Genomic DNA, 16,978 nt, shown 5'->3' on the forward strand with positions numbered 1-16,978 from the left:
ACATGATGATCAAACATCGTTCATGAACGCATTACCAGGCCTGTCCTTGAACTGCGCTCCTGCTGTACGTCTTTCTACGCTGCGTTCTTCGATGCGGCTGAGGTTTTATAACAGCCAAGATGTTGCCCGATAATCCATACTGATACAAGAAACGAGCGTGCGCTTTACAAACCCTGCGTCAAGAAGTCCCCCACGAGCCGCACGTACTTCTCCCGCTCCTCGTACTGCGGCGTGTGGCTGGACTCCGTGAATGTGAACCACTTGACCTTTTGGATCCCGCGGAAGTAGGGCACGACCACGCTGTCCTGCGCTTCGTCGTAGCGTCCGTTCAGCAGGAGAGTAGGAACGTTGATGAGGGCGATATCGTCGACAATGGACCAGTTCTTCAGCGAGCCCGTGATATGGAACTCCGATGGGCCGTTCCTGCGTTGGCGGATCAGCAGGAGAATCATCGACGAATATCAAAATGGTGTACATGGTTAGGTATACGGTCGGATCCTTCTCGAGCCACTGGAAGACGTCCTGCACGTCCTGCGGCATCGGATTGAGCCGACAGAGGTGGCGCGAGTAGAAGAACATGACCGCGCCCTGGTACTCCTCGGAATCGGTCGTCCCGTCCGTCTCGTGCTTATCGAGCGTGTCCTAGAATGTGTACTGTAAGTAAGTGCTGATCTTTAGCGGGACCCTTCAATTGCTGACCTGAATATTCTGTGGCAGCTGAGCACGCAGCTTATTCGCTGCCTCTACCCAGAGCTTCATGCTCGCAGGTGAGTCCGAAATGATCAGGTTCTTCAGACCCGGTGGGTGGGTGGTGGCGAAGCGCGCACCCAACATCCCGCCCCAAGAGTGGCCTAAGAGGTCAAAGTCGTCCTGAATGCAGAGGTGGTCGAGCAGGCCCTCGAGCTGGGCGATGAACAGCTTCTCCGTCCAGAACGCCGTGTCGCCCATCTTGTCAGGGAGATGGGTTGAGTTGCCATTCCCAAGCTGATCATAGAGGACGACGGGAATAGCGTGGGTGCCGACGAGGTCGGCGAGGGAGAGGAGGTAGTTGTGGGCGATACCCGGGCCACCGTGGAGAGCGACGAGGGGGCGGCGGGACTTGAGGTCGCCGAAGACCTTGTACCACGTCTTGCAGGGCGCGTCGACGCCGTCGACTTTGAACTCTACGGTACCTTCCATGGTCTGGCGGGGTTCGACGGCGATGTGGGGTCGTAGTCGGAGGGATTATCACGATATCCCTCGAGGATGGGTTGAGAAGTGGCGAATGGCTAAGTATCCTGCGAATGCTTCGCACAGCGTGCATGCGCGTGTGAAGTGATACATATCAAGCTCGACGTGCTCTGGCGGCGTGCGTTCAGATCTGCGAAGTGATGCTCCGGCGGTAGCCCTTCAATACGGCCACCTGCATCAAGAGGCACGATCTTCAACGACAAGACTTCGTACCTGCAAGCCTAGACCGCAGCACTCGTACTGCTTACTCGGCATCGTGATGTTTCCCAGTATACCAGCGATGAAAGCTATATCTTAGATTATCAACCTGTACAGTTGCCTCAGCGGTGAAGGATCCCGATGCGCTATATGCCTATGCGCAGACCGCGCATGCGCATAAGTTGATGAAGATTTCTCCATCGGCGGAAGTTGGAAAGAGGGCAGATTGAACTCGGAGTACTTACTAGCTGACCAAGTTTCACCATGAAGAGCTGTCCTGAGTTGTCGACTAGACCGCCATATGCTTCGCTGTACCCTTGGCGTTATAGAGGGCTTCTCCGAGTAGTATTCAAGAGACTCGAGAGTAGGTATGCAAGTCGAGCGAAAGTCTTCCCTGGCCATGGATTGGTGAGAGAGGGTAAAATGGGGCCCAGGAGGCCGGGAGGGATCAGGCGACCACTCGGGTTCCCGATTCGGATCTTAGAGCTCGCTCTCATTGCTCTGCCACTGGCAGTGGGTACTGTGTTGTCTCCCTTCCACTTGCCGTATATGCATCAAAGGGCGATATAATGGTGGCTGTATTCGACTTAACTCACGATCTTGTATCGGCGCTGTCCAGTATAGCAACCGAAGAGGATATTGCTCGGGAAAAGTAAGTAACATCAAGTCATGTGCATGGGAGACCGCGCTTGATCAAGCTAACCACTCGTATACAGCCTATCGGAATTGCAATCGGTAAGAGCGTGCAAAATACCGCACTACACTGATCTGATATCTATGAATTTCAGATCGAAGCACTGGACAATCTACTTCGGAAAGCGCGAGCTCTGGTGGGCGGACTCCTCAATCAACATCGACCACATCATCGCCTTCCTGCAGAAATCCTATCCCACATCTTTCTACTTGTCTCAACACCCGATGACTGGACACATAATGCTCACTACCCACCCTGGGGCCCGCGATCTGTAGGTGGCCAGCCTCGCGAACGAGTGCCCCTCACCGCAGTCTGTCAGCGTTGGCGTAGCATCCTTCTCGGGACACCTCTCCTGTGGTCAACTGTCGAAGACAGAGATGATGATCGCGCTCCTTCCTTCACGAATTACATACATCGCTGCACTCACGGACCTTTGTACGCTCACATAGGCGCACAACCGCACAGCATTACGCGGGACCTCCTCACGCATCATAGCGAGCGCGTACAGGAGCTCTCCGTGACAGACTACGAGGGCGACGGACTCGGGTTCCCTAACATAATCACTTCTTTCAAAGGCAACGAGCTGCGACGCTGCGAATTCCATCTCCGTGACGACCAGTATACAGGCCCACCATTTCAAACCTTTTTTCATGACGGACATGCCCCGCAACTGCGAACTCTACGGCTAGCGTCCTCCCCCTACCTCCCACGCAACCGATTTCCCACTCTAACACATCTCATTCTGGAATGTCCGCAGGTGGCTTCCTACACCTTTCAGGATCTCCAGGAGTTTCTATCAGGCTGCCCTACTCTCCACGTGCTTTACCTCAGTATGGCATCCACGTCAAATATGCAAGCACCTAGCACACCCTCAGCTCCGCGCAGCTCCCTTCGTTTTGGACATCTCCAGAGGCTATCCATAATCGATGCTCCCTTCGGTTTGGGCGATGACTACTATCTCGAACCGACAACTGCGGTGATCGCCCGCCGCGGTGCCCTCCCACAAGCTTTACTCTCGTCCATCGTCTTCCCTCCCCAGTGTCTACTGTATACTTCCCCTCTACTCTCTGCCGACATACGATCATTCGCGGACCGCATGTCAACACTTATCACGCCTTCGTCGATGCGCATCGTGGACGCGAAGCAGAGTTACGTGGCTCCGAGCCAATCGGAGCATATATCGTTCGTGCTCGTCCAGCCATCCGAGTCCCGCGGCGTGCGCTACGATGTGCCATTTGTGGGGCACAACCACCGAGAGGCATCGTCAGTCAAACAGGACGTAATTCGCGGCATCGTTACCTCTCCGCTCTTCTCCGCCATACGCGAGCTTTGGGCAGACACAGGCTCCATGTATTTTCTCCGCGGGCAGGACAGTATCCTCTGGAGCCTCCCCCGTCTTGAATATCTTTCCCTTTTCGGCTCCTGGGAGGAGAAGTCTGCCGTCAACGACACACTGAAAGTCCTGTCGACAGTGCAGGGGGACTCGGTCGTTTGTCCCGCGCTCGAAACCCTGGTCCTCATCACGTTTATTCCTCTCAAGTCCCTGATCGCGCCGCTGCGGAGCATCCTCGTTTTGCGCAAGGATTGCGGACATCCCCTCAAGCATCTCGCGGTCTATGTGGACATGGAGGGAGTGGGCCGGGAGGTGCTCAAGGAGGCGCACGGGCTGGGCGATCTCGTGCAGCACTTCTTCTTGAACGACGACGAAGATGTCCCGGACAGTGAGTGGACGCGTTTCTGGGATGAACGCGTCCCCGCGGGGTGTGGGGTGGCGGACGAACTACACGATCACTGGCCTGTGTGGGTGGAACGAGTGGATCCACTTGATAAGTGAGTGGGAGCTACAGGCTGCGATCGCCTCACGAGAAGCACTCATAGTCTGACCTCTATCTCCCGCTAGATATCGCCAAGATGAATTGGAGAGACGATGCGCCGAATATAGCGATTGATGGAGTTTCGTTTCCTGGAAAAATAGATGTATACAAGGTCATATGTGTACAGTCACTTCCGGACCGCTTTGTAGTTTCGAAAAAAAAATGCCCGATAGCGCAAACGAAGGACTAAGCGACTAGTAAGCACATATTCCGTATTGTGAATGGGACTGATTACTGTACAACATCTTCAGCGAGTCAACCTTCGGTCAAAAAGTCTCCCACGACGCGCATGTACTTCTCCCGCTCCTCCCACATCGGCATGTGGCTAGACTCCGCGAATGTGAACCACTTGACTTTCTGGATGTCTCGGAAGAAGTCGATTTGCACGCTATCCTGCGCCTCGTCGTAGTGCCCGTTCAGCAAGAGCGTAGGGACGTTGATGAGGTGGATGTCGTCGATGATCGTCCAGTCCTTGAGCGGCCCTGTAACATGGAACTCGGATGGACCGAACCTATGATTTCGGTCAGCAAGGTGTGCGCCGCGAACGTGAAATGGCTTACATGGTGTAGTAGACAGTGGGGTCTTTCTCGAGCCATTTGAAAGAGGCCTGTACGTCCTGGGGCATGGGGTCCAGCCGGCACACGTGCCGAGAGTAGAAGACCTGCACCGCATTCTGGTATTCCGCCGAATCGGTGGTTCCGTCCGCTTCGTGCTTATCCAGTGTGTCCTGTGACGCCGTCAGCACGCGTCTGTGCGGTAAGAGGACGCTGTAGCAGACCTGGATGTCCTGCGGCAGCTGGGCACGCAGCTTGTTCGCGGCCTCGACCCAAAGCTTCATGCTCGTAAGCGAGTTCGACAATATGAGGTTCTTCAGCCCCGAGGGACGCGCAGCGGCGAACCGCGCGCCCATCATGCCGCCCCACGACTGGCCGAGCAAGTCGAAGTCGTTTTGGATGCCGAGGTGCTTCAGGAGGTTTTCCAGCTCGGCGATGAACAGCGCCTCGGTCCAGAAAGCGGTATCGCCGTTCTTGTCCGGGAGATGGGTAGAGTTGCCATTTCCGAGCTGATCATAGAGGACGACAGGGATGGAATGCGTATCGGCGAGGTCCGCGAGGGAAAGGAGATAGTTGTGCGGGATGCCCGGGCCGCCGTGGAGGGCGACGAGCGGGCGGCGGGACTTGAGGTCGCCGAAGACCTTGTACCACGTCTTGCAAGGCATGTCAATGCCGTCGACTTTGAACTCCACGAAGCCTTCCATGAATCTGTATGCGTTGAGTGATGGTGTGAATGGAGGGACGAAGAGAATGAATCCTGAGTATATGTATGAGATTAGGTACTGGCAAGGCACCCCGATCGAAGGCGATAGCCTCCACAATGCACTGTAGATAAATTGAAATTCATCGTCGACTCTGAGATTGCAAGTTACGTTGTTCCGGAGGGCGCAGCGCTGAGAGCGATCCGATGATCACATTGGACGCTCTGCCTCGCTCTGCACGGCTGCTCGTGGAAAGCAGTGCATGAGACCAACTGTGTGCACGCATACAATGTGAATCTGATATCAGCCACATACTGATGCACTTGAGACTGAAGAAGTCGGGCCCGGGGCAGATTACTCGGGCTTAAAGCCGAAGGCCGAGGCTGGCAGAAGGGAGCTCAATCTGCAGACGGCAAAACTTACAACTTACTATACAAGACATAACATTCCAACCGATGTGTACAAGCTGTGTGAAGGCTGTCAGTGAAAGCCACCAGCGGCGAGCAGCGCAGAGTTGACTTACTGCGCGGGCAAACAACAAGCTCCCTTTTCACCACCATACAGCACCCTTCATAAGCCTTCTCCCCGTGCGCACAACCTGGGCGTTCAGTACGGTCCTGTCCCCAGCGAAGTCCGCACCGACCTCGACCACGCCTCCAGGGTGACGGATCCGAACCATACCCCCGTCGCCATCCTTGCGGCGCGAGCGCGCACGAGACACGATGTCGTGCGCGAGCGTACCCATCACGCCCGAAGCCACCCCCAGACATAGTCCGACGGTCATGGGAACAGCCTTGTGCAGAACGCCCATCGAGAACGCGTGGATCACAATGTCCGCGTCCTCCGCGTCGGCGGCTCGCTCGCTCAAAACAGCGATCTTCGGTTGAGCCTTCGCAGACGGGTCTAAACCCATGCGCTTCGCGCCCGCCTGACGGATGCACTCGAGCATGCCCTCGACTTCCGGGTGAGTGTAGTGTGTAGTAGTCACCGCCTGGCCGTCTAGCCCGAGGATATGGGCGAGGTCTTGCGACGAGATGAAGATGGTGGGATTGGTCGCGTCCACGAGCGATGCCGAGATCTGGAAGGGCGGATCCGACAGGAAGGTGCAGTCAAGCGTATCTATGGCGTTTCCGGTGGGTAGAAGTTTGCCAGTGCGAGCGCCGGCGGGGTTGACGAATTGCAGAAGGATGCGCGAAGCCTTGCCGGGGACTCCGGCCATCTCGACCTGAGGGGTGTCGAGTACCGCTGCAGGCGTTCCGTCTGAGGTAGAAAGAGGGAAGGTGGTGTCGATGATCTTGCTCGTGTTGGTGTTATACGAGCGAACCGTGGCGAGTCCATCCGCGCGGTCGGATATTCTCGGCGTGCAGAGGCCCTCATCGAGTGCGAAGACGCCGATCATGCTAGAAAGGTTGCCACAATTGCCTGATAGGTCGAGGAGGCCGTCGTCGATCCCAACTTGCACAAACGTGTACTCCACGTCTACTTCGGACGCTCTATCTGAGCTGGATGGAGGGCCGACAACACAGATCTTGGAAAGACTCGAGACGCCGCCGCCCATGCCATTCAGCTGGCGGCGGTACTGTGGGTCGGGGGAGCCCATCATCCCTTGGAAGATGGGCGTCCATTCCGTCGGATCTTCGGGGAGGTCGGAGCGTCTAAGGAAAATGCCTTTGGACGTCCCGCCGCGCAGGAAGGTGGCCGGGAGCGGGTTGGCCGTTGTCAGTGCGCGGACACCTTTCATGGATGCACGGCCTGTCATCATGCGTAGCATACTGCGAGACGTTTGGGCTCGTGTTAGACAGAGATGCGGCACTGCCAGACTCGGACTCGGAGAACGTTTTTTACACTTACTTCGGATGACTACCTTGCACTCTCAGCTCACTGATCGCATACGAGCTAGACCTGAGCTCCGCAGCGCTATAAGGCGGCCAGTGCGTACAAAGGTTGCAATGCTCTTGGGTGGTGGACTCACGGAGAGAGGAACAACTTCGAGTGACAGCGAACGGCAGTATACTCGTGGGAAACGTGATCGTGTCGAGATCTGAATCGGGACATTGTTCGCGAGCTTCAGGCTCATATTCTCAACGTTATATATCTCTCTGACATGCTCATGCAAGGTATATATATGACTGTGTACATGGGTTCCTGGAGATATAAATTTTGGGGCGAGGATAGGGCCGAGATTCAACAGCCTGAACTCGTGCAGCCTATTTGGCCTCCCGTCTGTGGAACCGCTCCGAGTCCTAGCAATACCTAGTGAAACAAATCAGTCAGATCTACATTCTTATCGTTAAGCAATCCAATACGCCCGTCGCAGATCTACTCACTTATCAACTGGGACCGCTCGTCAAGTCCATATAGGCCAATGATCACGTATCTCGTCCGCCGCACCACACCCCGCCGGTACCCGGTCCTCCCAATAACGTTCCCATTCGATGTCCGCTGTGAGATCTGTGACCTCCGGGTCGTTCAGCGCGAAGCGCTCCACGAGCGCGCCCAGCGTGCGCGCCTCCACGAGTGCCTTCCCCTCAGGCTCAAAGTCCAAAGAGAGCGCGAGATGCGTGAGGGGACTTCCCAGGTCCTTGCGCATAGCGAGGACGTGCCGCACACGCCCGACCAGGTGTTCCTGATTGGCGGGTACAAAGGCGATGATGGACAGAGTGTCGAGCTTAGGACACACGAGCGCGTCCCCCTGCACATACACCGCCGACAGGACTGCGAGCACGTCGTACAGCCCCTTGATCTCCAGCGAGGAGCTTCCCACGGAAAGGTACCCGAGGCGGGGAAGGCTCCGGAGGATGCTGTCCTGGGTTCCGCAGAGGAGGCCGATGGCCCCGGTGCCTACCCAGAGCTCGCGGATGGCGGAGAAGAACGGTGAGGCAGCCATGGTGAGGCGTATACTCCACTTGACGGCCTCCGCGTCTTCGTCGTGGCTTCCCAGCGATATGTCGTAGCGCACGCCGCGGGACTCGGACGGCTGGACAAGCGTGAACGTTACAGGTACTGGTCCGCTCTGCGCCGAGTTGCTCGGCATTGCGCCGACGACGCGCATCGACGAGAGCGTAGCGGGTGTTGACATGCAGCCCACGAATGTGCACGTGTCGGTGGGGATTAGAGGGCAGATGTAGATGAGGCACTGCGGAGGGAAGACTATGGAGGATAGCAGGGCGTGCGGGAGAGTACTAGTCGTTTGTCCAGGGAGGTTGTGAGTTCTCGTCAAGGCGACTACGGAGAACTTCTGGAGATGCTGGAGCTGAGGGCAGCTGCGCGGTGGCGGAGGCGTGCTAGGTGCTTGCATGCTAGATGTAGACGCTATCATCACGTGAAGCACCTGCAGGGCAGGGCAGCCTGACAGGAACGCCAGAAGATTTTGAAAGCTGAATGAAGCCGCGGCTGAACATTTTAGGATGATATGGGTTAGAGCAGGGAAGTGGTTGTGTGGGAGGTAAGGGGGGAACTCCAACACCATGGCTCGTAGTTGCGGGGCACGTCCGTCATGGAAGAATGTTTGCAGTGGCGGGCCCACATACTCCTCGTCGTGCAGGTGGAGCATACACCGTCGCAGCTCGTCCGCTCGAAAAGACGCGATTGCGTCAGGGAAGCCGAGTCCGTCGCCCCGGTAGCTCATGATGGAGAGGTCTTGTACGCGCCCGCTGTGATGCGCGAGAAAGTCCTGCGTGACGCTGTGCGGTAGTTTGTACATGTAGACGGCCAGGGGTCCGCGAGGGCAACGATGTATGTAGTGGGTGAAGGAGGGGGCACGATCATGTTCATAGCTATCGTGGACGGTGGACCACAGGAGAGGTGTCTCGAGGAGGATACTGCGCCAGCGTTGACAGACTGCGGTGAGGGGCACCAATTCGCGAGGCTGGCCTCCTTGAGATGGCACACCCCACGGTGGAGCGTATGAGCTGCCATCCCAGCTTTCGGAGTTCGCAACGAATGAGAAGATGTGGGCCAGGATCTCTGCAGGAAGGCGATTATGGGGTCGACGGCGATTGATGAGCCCGCACACCAGAGCTCGGGCCTTTTGGAGCAGAACATCTAGTTGTTCGACCTGGTGTTCGTGGGCCTCAGATAAGTATGTTGCGGAATATAGCCCACTCTTACCGACTGCGATCTCAATAGGCTTTATAACAAATGGGGCGGTCAGCAAGTCTATCAAGCTTGGTCTCCCGTAACTTGAAGGATCCTACTTTGAGCGAACAAAGTCCTCTTCGGATACTACATCAGACAACGCCGATACGAGCTCCCGAACTAGTTCGGGTATGACTACCATCGTGTAGGCCTTTGATAAGGTGACGGCGAGTGAACTTGAAGGGAGGAGACACATCGGCCGTGGCCGCGTCACTCACTGCCGCAGACTGTAGTAGGCGCTGGTAAGCAGAATCTGAGATCTGAATCGGGAACACAGACCTCGAGCGATGCTTCAGCCTCCGTGTCCTAAGTCCTGGCTCGCGCTAGTTTCTCACAACTTGCTCACAGCTGATACAGTTGGAGCTCGACCGCTCACGTGGATATATAACAACATAACGGTATGTATTCCGGTGTCTCGGAGCAAACATCTTATAAACGCACAAGATTGCAACAGCCTATCCTCAGCCGTACGTTCCACTCTCTCACCCACTCCGTCGCACCGGCTTCCACTACATACGCATTCGGCACCGAACTCGAAATTGCACAGTGGAACGCGACGCTTCCCAAGGGCGGCCTCGTGCCCCGCCTCGGGCGCGACCATCGTCCGTTCACGCTCTCGTGTTCTACCACTGCCTTCGATCCCTGAACACCATTCGCGACACCCTCGTTATCCTGTACCACGACCCGTCCGCGGACGTCGGGCACAGGCTAGTGCGCTTGGCGGAGCACTGCATGAACTACCGTCACCATACGGTGATCTATAGGGCCGACTTGCGTCTAGATAACGTCCGCGCAGAGTCCGTTGGCGCTCAGGTCACCGTATCGGACATCACGCACACAAGTGAAGACTGGACCGCCGTATACAAGGCCGCGGAAGACAACTGCGAACGCTACCTCGCCACGGGTGGGGAGAGACCAGGTTGATACGACGAGTACGCGGGATTGAGCACTATGTATGAGCACGTTCTACACATCCTCGACGAGATCTTTACGGCTGGCCTCTACAGACATACGGCGTGTGTTCTGCAATCATTGTCAGCGGAGCCTAGAAAGCACAGCGAGATGATACTTACTATAGCCAGTTTTATCGCTCCACATGTCGTAGTTTTGCGCGACAAAGTGATAGATGGGTGCCCAGTCCTTGCATTCGTGCACGCCGTGCGTCCTATCCACCTCAAAGTCGCTTTCCTCGATGTCCCCAGGTTCCAGCGCGAGGTCCGGAGAGCATAGGATACTCTGCCGCAGATAGTTGAGGCAGTGCGTCACATGCGGGAGGGTCGTTATGTTCGGCGTGGACGCGAGGTTGAGCATGCGCAAAAAGTGCAGCTCGTGGAACATCGTCACTACGAGGGTGCGGTCGTCCGGGCCCAGGCGCTCGGAATCGAAGCCGGGGGTCGAGAGCGAGAGCAATTCGGCGTCGGAGGTCGCCCCTAGGGGCATGTAGTGCACCATCTCCTCCATGAGTAGGGAAATGAGCTGGGGCTCGTGTGGGAGTGGTAGTAGCTCGGGGTAGTCGTATCCCTTGCATGCTATTCGTGCACAAGTGAATTAGCAACGTGCAGGAGACATGAGTCAGACGAGGGAGCTCACAATATTTCCGGGGCAACGACTTCGCGCCTTGCCTCGACGACCGTCTCGACCACGAAATGACGGATACTAGGTTCAAAACGCTGGAAAAGAGGAGCAGGATGAAGAGAGTCCTGTCGGACAGCATACTGAGATGGGCTTCAACCAGATGGCAGGAGGCAACCTTGGAGTCAACCCGCTACTTCCCCCTTCCCACAATACCGCCGGTGACTGAGCGGCATCTATGATACGGAACTTGTGCCCATGCAGACGAGATGTTCGCCGGTATATCAATGAAATACCGAAGTTTCGCGCGCGCTCTGGTACATTGATAGTCAGAGATGCCGACAACATGAGGCAATAACTTGAACTCCCGTACCTGTAGACCCCTTGGATGTTTATCCCCAGTTCCTGTCGACGGTCTCATGGACCCCGGCTTCTCTGACTAAGGCAAGGTCTTCAAAGCTTCAACCCCTACCACAGGACACTCGATAGCCTCCGATACCGCATGCACCCCCAGTCATGAATGGTGACCCTTACCCTTCACACGACTACCTGCTTCTGCTCGCCGATCTCGTGGACGAGTCTTCCCCGTTATCATGATACAAGTACGACCAGTTCAGGAACAGCGCTCGCACGACACACCTTCCCGACAAGCCGCCCACGTTCTACCTCTTCCTTGATGAGCTCAGTGGGCCACTTCAGATTCTTCGGAGTCCAAGACGAGTATTATATCGTCGGGCAGTCATGAGGTGGCGGAATGATGTCTCTATATGGGAAAGTCGTTCATGAGACTCCTAGGATATACCGAGGTGAGCCTCAGTGGCATGCGATATCATCTTCGGTTAAATTGTCAGAGCGCGCCAATACATTTCCTGAGCTAGGTCGAATTCGACTACCATGGTTTGAGCCTTTGACGAATGGACGGCGGGGGGAACAGAGACGACACGACAGTCCAGTACTGCAGCAATACCGCCGCAAGAGTGGAATCTGAGATCTAAATCGGGAACACGGACCTCGAGTGATGCCCCTGGTGTCATGGGTCCTAGTTTGCTCTCCGAGCCGGCGCATTGCGACTTGGACACTTACTGTACTCTTAAGTCTTCCACGCCTGAGACACTCTAGCATACCAACGCTTCTTTGTAAACCCTATGGATCTCTGACGGGCCATTATGCGTCGTAAAACTTGCTATTCGAGGCAGCTACCCTCTCTCCAGAGTGCCGACGAAATTTCTGTCCAATGCGTGGTACTCGACGCGCTGGAAATCGCTACCCTAGAGGAATGGATGTAGGTTGACGATCCAGGGTACGGATTTATTCATAGTGCTCTGAGAAACAGATTTTCCAGGACGTCAGTCAAAGCTACTGCCAACACTTATCGGCCGTTTCAGACTCTGAGCCCGATCGAGGCGGCGGAGGCTCAGATGCGCTCACATACTCTCTACAGGCTCCTGTGCGGGGTATATTGCAGGTAATGCAGAACGCGGCCGGGTAAAAACAGGATGTGGCATTTTGTGCGGCAGAGCAGTACCCGACCCGGACTGTACAAGCGCTCTATACTGATTCTCACTAAGTTCTGTACACAGGGACGCGCCCCTCGCACTTGCAAACCTAACTCTAGCTACACGAGAGGTACATTCAAGTTTGCTGAAACGCGCTTGCAGGTCGCAGGCGGCGAGTCGGCCTTCTATATGCTGGTCAATTCCTCGTGAGTCTCGATGTAAGGGCTCTACGTCTCCAGGGATTGTCGTACCTGCTAACCGGCGTATGCCTTTACTCAATTCCCCGCAGGCAAACACAGACATTATTGTCGTCACACTTGCAGAGGGGGATGTTCACCACTGGTGCAACTCGTCAGCCCTAATGCGCCCTTTTCGCTCCGATGGTATCGCGCACATTCGGCCTCGCTATCAGCGACAGGCATGGCGCCCACAAACGCGACGAACACAGCGACGAGAGCGAGCGTCTTCCCGAGGAGATGCATAGTGAAGTATGCAAGCGAGGAGTGTAGCGAGGGACGGTGCGTGTCTCGTTGGAATGATGAGCTTACTTCGAGTTCGTGCCGCCTGTTATATACCCGACAACAGCATCTCTCTATTTTTGTTCCAGCGCGGCTCTCGTGAGGTCGTATGGACAGCGCTGTTCTGGATGCTCCGGTTGCTCGTTGGTGGCTGACGAGTTCTCAGGGCTTTCAACGCAAGACAGCCGTCCCGGAGGCGATCGGACGTTGCTATGTCCTCTCATCCCTATCAAGAGGCGTCCCCACAAGGATCGCGCTCAATGTCGACGGTGAAAGACTCGACGTTCGACTGGCCAGAAAGGATCAAGGTGGCGCATATCTAGTCGCACGGAACCAAGCCACGCCACCGAGACGCCCACCGTGGCGTAATCGGTTTAGCTATGCGATGAAGCCCCGGATGATTTTTCTCATGGAGCACCTGCACGACCTCAATACACTCACTAAAATCGATTCACTACGACCTTGAAGCTTGAAACCCCACTACAAAGTCTCCGGCAGCTCCCAAAACCGCACGCGCTCCCGGTCGTCATCGGCGCCGGCCTTGGTCTCACCCGCGACTATCTGCTCCCGCTCGTAGGCTGTGCGGAACAGGTCTTTCCGGACAGATTATCATGGAATTCAACAATAAGCTCTAACTACGCAAAACGGCGCATATCAACACCGCCGAAGCATGCTTGCGAGTTGGCCTGTACTTCACGGGGCAGGGGGTTGGGAGTTCCCCTTCTCGGATTCGAGTTTCTGTGAGTTTGGATACTGGGCTTTACGTACGCACGTGTCGGCTCACCTGCTAACCAGGGCACGCACATATAAACCCTTAGCAAAAGCACTGGGGGTTACATCTGCACGGCTGGAAAGGTACTATCGCGGCCGGTTAGTCCTGACTCGCTCTCGTCGCTCCAGCTCAGATACTACGCACTGTCGGCTTCCAGCTTGCCATCATCCACAGGCATCGCGCCCACAAGTGCGAGGAGCATAGAAACGAGGAGGAGCGTCTTCCCGAGGACGTGCATGATAGTGTATGGGCGAGGAGTGCAGTGAAGGATGGTGTGTGCTTTCCGATGGGATCCTGCTGGATATTGCAGATTCGGGCTGCCTCTTATACGACATGGAAGCGCCTCTTTATTTTGGTCTCAGCGCCATCTTCGAGAGAGACCGCATGAGTATTGCCGTTATGAGTGGTCCGGCGACTGAGGGTGGCTCTCTGGTGGCTGACGCCTTCTCACGACTTTCAACGCAGGACACCTATTCGGATGGTAGTCGGACGTCGTCTCGAGGCCTCATCATTGTGTGGCGACGCCCACGGGACTCAGGCTCACACGTAGACAGTGTGCCAAGACACCGTAGCTCCGCTTGCCTGGCATGCACAGAAGCATTTCAACCGCATACACCACAACCGGGTCCTCAAAGCACTCACATCGTGGTCCCACGTCTTCTTAAAGTTCGGCTCCTCGCGAAGGTCCTGCCAGGTGAGGAAACCGCTACACCGCTAGCGCGTCACGCGGCATCTCTTAGCTCTCCGCCGTATACGATCGGAGCCCGACGTACACGAGGTGCAAAAGGTGCGTGACGTGCGGCGCGATCCATTCTCTCGCGGCAACCGGTTGTGGCAGCTTCGCTCACAATAATCGGAGCGCCTGCGGGACGGGACGCGCTCGAGGGACAAGTTGCGGAGGAAGAAAGAACCACGGAATTCTGCCCAGACGTAGTTGAGGAAAATTCCGTTGAAGGCTCCGCGTGGCCGCACGCGCTGAAAGGAAGGAGGCCTTCAAGAGAAAGACGTCGGAGAGGAACTCGAAGGGGTGGACGTTTATCTGCAAGTATCAACCCGCGGTGGGGCGTCCTTAGTCCCTCAGGCGACTGGTATAATCTTGGATACAACATCCAGCAGGCTGATTCAAAGCCTAATACAACATCCTATAGTACCGACGGCCTGCCAGCGAATAAATAAATAACTATACGTCCCGCCACGAGCTCCTCCCTCAGACGTCGCCCTTGAAGGTCACCAAGTCGGGCCGCGACCCAATCGTCGTCGACCCAGACCCGTAAGAGAAGTCGGCGCGCTTCGCGGACCCCGGGAAGGACGACATCGTGCTTTGGTTGGGGTTGCCGAACCGCATGGAGGCTTCCGGTGTGCGCACCGTGCTGTTCGTCGCGCGGCCGATGGCGACCCGCAGGATGATCACTTCCGGGCTGATGCACTGCAAAGGACCAGTCAGCCTCCAGTCGAGCACCGCTGGGCGGAGGGAAGGAGGGACGACGTACCATGATCTGGCTGAGCACCGGGAGGACAAGGTTCTGCACGTTGCTGTTGCGCGCGTACGTGATGATGAAGATCAGGCCGACGATCGCATACGGCGCGGCGGACTCGAGGAGCATCGCGGCGATGGAGATGTACGTGCGGCCGTGCTCGCCGCCGATGGTCCGGCGCGCCTTGACGCTCATGTAGAACAGGCGCGAGACGAGCAGGAGCGTGAGCAGCACGTTGAGCGCGATCGAGATCGAGAAGTACGGCAGCGAGAACTGGATGGTGACGGTCGTCCAGAGGCTCGCGTCCGGGCGGGAGGCTTGAAAGAGTGTGAGGATTGACATGGCTAGGCGGGGGAAGGTCAGCGACTTTGCGTAGACTTGAGATCAAGTGAGAAGCGGCTCACCAGTGGAGGCGAGGTAGACAATGAAAGGGAACGCGATAATCCAGAGCGAGTTCCACACCACGTACGTTCTCCAGAGCTGTAGAGTAGACCCGAGTGAGTACGTCGGAACGGGGCCGCTAAACAGCGAGATTGACGTACCAGCAAGCCATCTGCGAGGAAATTCGCGATGATGTAGGCAGCGTTACCCGCGGTGTTGATGCCGCTGTTGTAGTTGGTGAAGAACCAGGCGTTGGGACCGCCGGGGAAGTCGCGGTTGTCGATGAACATGAGCTGGTTCATCTTGGTGTTGCACGCCAGGTTGATGGTGCCCATGAGGAACAGTAGGAAGATGAACCCGACGAGGAACCAGGACTGGAAACGGCCACTACCGCCACTGCTTCGGCTGCGAGCAACGCTGCCGCGAGCGGGGTTTATCCGGTAGATGCACTCAGCGAACACCGCGACATGCACCCCTGCAACGGTTATGTCAGTGCGTGCGCGAAGCTAACGCGAGGGGTAGAGGGAGGAGTACGAACCGTAGGCGACGCCGCCAAGCACGGCACCGACAAGGTTGGACCGTTCAAGCCAGAGGTCGGCAGCGCTCTCGCCGGCTGGGGAAAATGGGTTGGCGGACATTGCGTGAGGGGTGGCGGGACTGGCGGTAGTACTGTGCGAAAAGCGACTCCTATAAGCTCTGCCTCGCGTGCCTGACACCAACTTGGTACTGTCGTTGTGTGAGCATGATGGGGAAGCGGGCGATGCAAACTACAGCACATACGGGTAGGTGCCTTTCGATCGGAGCGTGGACGCAAGATGTGCTGAGATGGCACCTAAGACCGAGCGGCCCTGTATACAACGTCAGTGCCTTGCATTTTGCGCCATCGCCGCCGGTGACGGTTCGGCCTTCGGAACGCCATTCAGGCTACCGATAGGACTCTACGCGTGCTCCAAATCCAGATAACGGCGGGGTTGAGGCGGCATCCGTCGATGGAGGACCACGAGGAGAGGATGGAATGATGCGAAGCATGCATCTACGGGCGTCTAGCGTCGGAAGCCAGCCAATACCGCGTCGCAGTGGCTGTGCAGCTTCGAGGCACTTCCCCAAAACGAGTATCCATGATGGTGATGCGCATACCACCACTCCTCCCAGTCGCCGCCCAGCCTGATGCCGTGAATCACGGTCTGCGCCACTGATTCTGTACTGCAGATCCTGATGTCGAATCACAGAATAGGCCCGATAGGCCCGTACCTCGCTGCTGCGTGCAGGTCAGTCATCTTTGCATCGGCTTACGGTTAGCAGGAGTTTTTCCCAAAAAAACAATCGCTATCACCAGATGACTTGTGGGGCCCAGATGCTCGTTCGAAAGCATGTGA

General features: G+C 56.5%; 7 protein-coding genes across 7 annotated transcripts; 1 reads left to right on the forward strand and 6 right to left on the reverse strand.

Annotated features, from left to right (window-relative positions):
- Positions 1 to 159: 159 nt before the first annotated feature.
- On the reverse strand, positions 160 to 1,625 carry TRAVEDRAFT_72685 (proline-specific peptidase). Its single transcript, XM_008041574.1, has 3 exons — positions 700 to 1,625; positions 476 to 642; positions 160 to 423 (listed from the first exon to the last, which is right to left on the reverse strand). The coding sequence occupies exons 1-3, from the start codon at positions 1,177 to 1,179 to the stop codon at positions 165 to 167; spliced, it is 906 nt and encodes a 301-aa protein (XP_008039765.1). The 5' UTR covers positions 1,180 to 1,625; the 3' UTR covers positions 160 to 164.
- A 1,329-nt stretch (positions 1,626 to 2,954) lies between these two features.
- On the forward strand, positions 2,955 to 3,956 carry TRAVEDRAFT_48677 (uncharacterized protein; the record flags this gene model as incomplete). Its single annotated transcript, XM_008041133.1, has 1 exon — positions 2,955 to 3,956. The coding sequence occupies one exon, from the start codon at positions 2,955 to 2,957 to the stop codon at positions 3,954 to 3,956; it is 1,002 nt and encodes a 333-aa protein (XP_008039324.1).
- A 295-nt stretch (positions 3,957 to 4,251) lies between these two features.
- On the reverse strand, positions 4,252 to 5,254 carry TRAVEDRAFT_48678 (proline-specific peptidase; the record flags this gene model as incomplete). Its single annotated transcript, XM_008041134.1, has 3 exons — positions 4,252 to 4,507; positions 4,557 to 4,723; positions 4,775 to 5,254. The coding sequence occupies 3 exons, from the start codon at positions 5,252 to 5,254 to the stop codon at positions 4,252 to 4,254; spliced, it is 903 nt and encodes a 300-aa protein (XP_008039325.1).
- Positions 5,255 to 5,801: 547 nt separating this feature from the next.
- Positions 5,802 to 7,199, reverse strand: TRAVEDRAFT_59267 (DUF453 domain-containing protein; the record flags this gene model as incomplete). Its single annotated transcript, XM_008041575.1, has 2 exons — positions 7,103 to 7,199; positions 5,802 to 7,023 (listed from the first exon to the last, which is right to left on the reverse strand). Exon 2 carries the CDS (start codon positions 7,020 to 7,022, stop codon positions 5,802 to 5,804), a length of 1,221 nt encoding a protein of 406 aa, XP_008039766.1. The 5' UTR covers position 7,023; positions 7,103 to 7,199.
- A 399-nt stretch (positions 7,200 to 7,598) lies between these two features.
- On the reverse strand, positions 7,599 to 8,879 carry TRAVEDRAFT_48680 (uncharacterized protein; the record flags this gene model as incomplete). The annotated part of the gene is made up of 1 exon (XM_008041135.1): positions 7,599 to 8,879. The coding sequence occupies one exon, from the start codon at positions 8,877 to 8,879 to the stop codon at positions 7,599 to 7,601; it is 1,281 nt and encodes a 426-aa protein (XP_008039326.1).
- A 1,475-nt stretch (positions 8,880 to 10,354) lies between these two features.
- TRAVEDRAFT_21203 (uncharacterized protein) lies at positions 10,355 to 11,102 on the reverse strand (the record flags this gene model as incomplete). The annotated part of the gene is made up of 3 exons (XM_008040867.1): positions 10,355 to 10,389; positions 10,462 to 10,917; positions 10,979 to 11,102. 3 exons carry the CDS (start codon positions 11,100 to 11,102, stop codon positions 10,355 to 10,357), a joined length of 615 nt encoding a protein of 204 aa, XP_008039058.1.
- A 3,760-nt stretch (positions 11,103 to 14,862) lies between these two features.
- TRAVEDRAFT_150233 (uncharacterized protein) lies at positions 14,863 to 16,269 on the reverse strand. Its single transcript, XM_008041576.1, has 5 exons — positions 16,141 to 16,269; positions 15,764 to 16,077; positions 15,626 to 15,701; positions 15,237 to 15,565; positions 14,863 to 15,172 (listed from the first exon to the last, which is right to left on the reverse strand). Exons 1-5 carry the CDS (start codon positions 16,238 to 16,240, stop codon positions 14,954 to 14,956), a joined length of 1,038 nt encoding a protein of 345 aa, XP_008039767.1. The 5' UTR covers positions 16,241 to 16,269; the 3' UTR covers positions 14,863 to 14,953.
- Positions 16,270 to 16,978: the final 709 nt, after the last annotated feature.

The sequence above is a fragment of the Trametes versicolor genome (assembly GCF_000271585.1).
Source record: "Trametes versicolor FP-101664 SS1 unplaced genomic scaffold TRAVEscaffold_7, whole genome shotgun sequence".
NCBI classification, from domain to species: domain Eukaryota; kingdom Fungi; phylum Basidiomycota; class Agaricomycetes; order Polyporales; family Polyporaceae; genus Trametes; species Trametes versicolor.

Bases quoted from the DNA above. Each gene is read 5' to 3' on its own strand.
- TRAVEDRAFT_72685 (XM_008041574.1), bottom strand. From the start codon at position 1,179: ATGGAAGGTACCGTAGAGTTCAAAGTCGACGGCGTCGACGCGCCCTGC. The intron at 643-699 runs GTCAGCAATTGA...TACACATTCTAG, and splicing joins AGCTGCCACAGAATATTCAG to GACACGCTCGATAAGCACGA. The intron at 424-475 runs GTACACCATTTT...CCGCCAACGCAG, and splicing joins CCGACCGTATACCTAACCAT to GAACGGCCCATCGGAGTTCC.
- TRAVEDRAFT_150233 (XM_008041576.1), bottom strand. From the start codon at position 16,240: ATGTCCGCCAACCCATTTTCCCCAGCCGGCGAGAGCGCTGCCGACCTC. The intron at 16,078-16,140 runs GTTCGTACTCCT...TAACCGTTGCAG, and splicing joins GCTTGGCGGCGTCGCCTACG to GGGTGCATGTCGCGGTGTTC. The intron at 15,702-15,763 runs GTACGTCAATCT...TCTACTCTACAG, and splicing joins TCCTCGCAGATGGCTTGCTG to CTCTGGAGAACGTACGTGGT.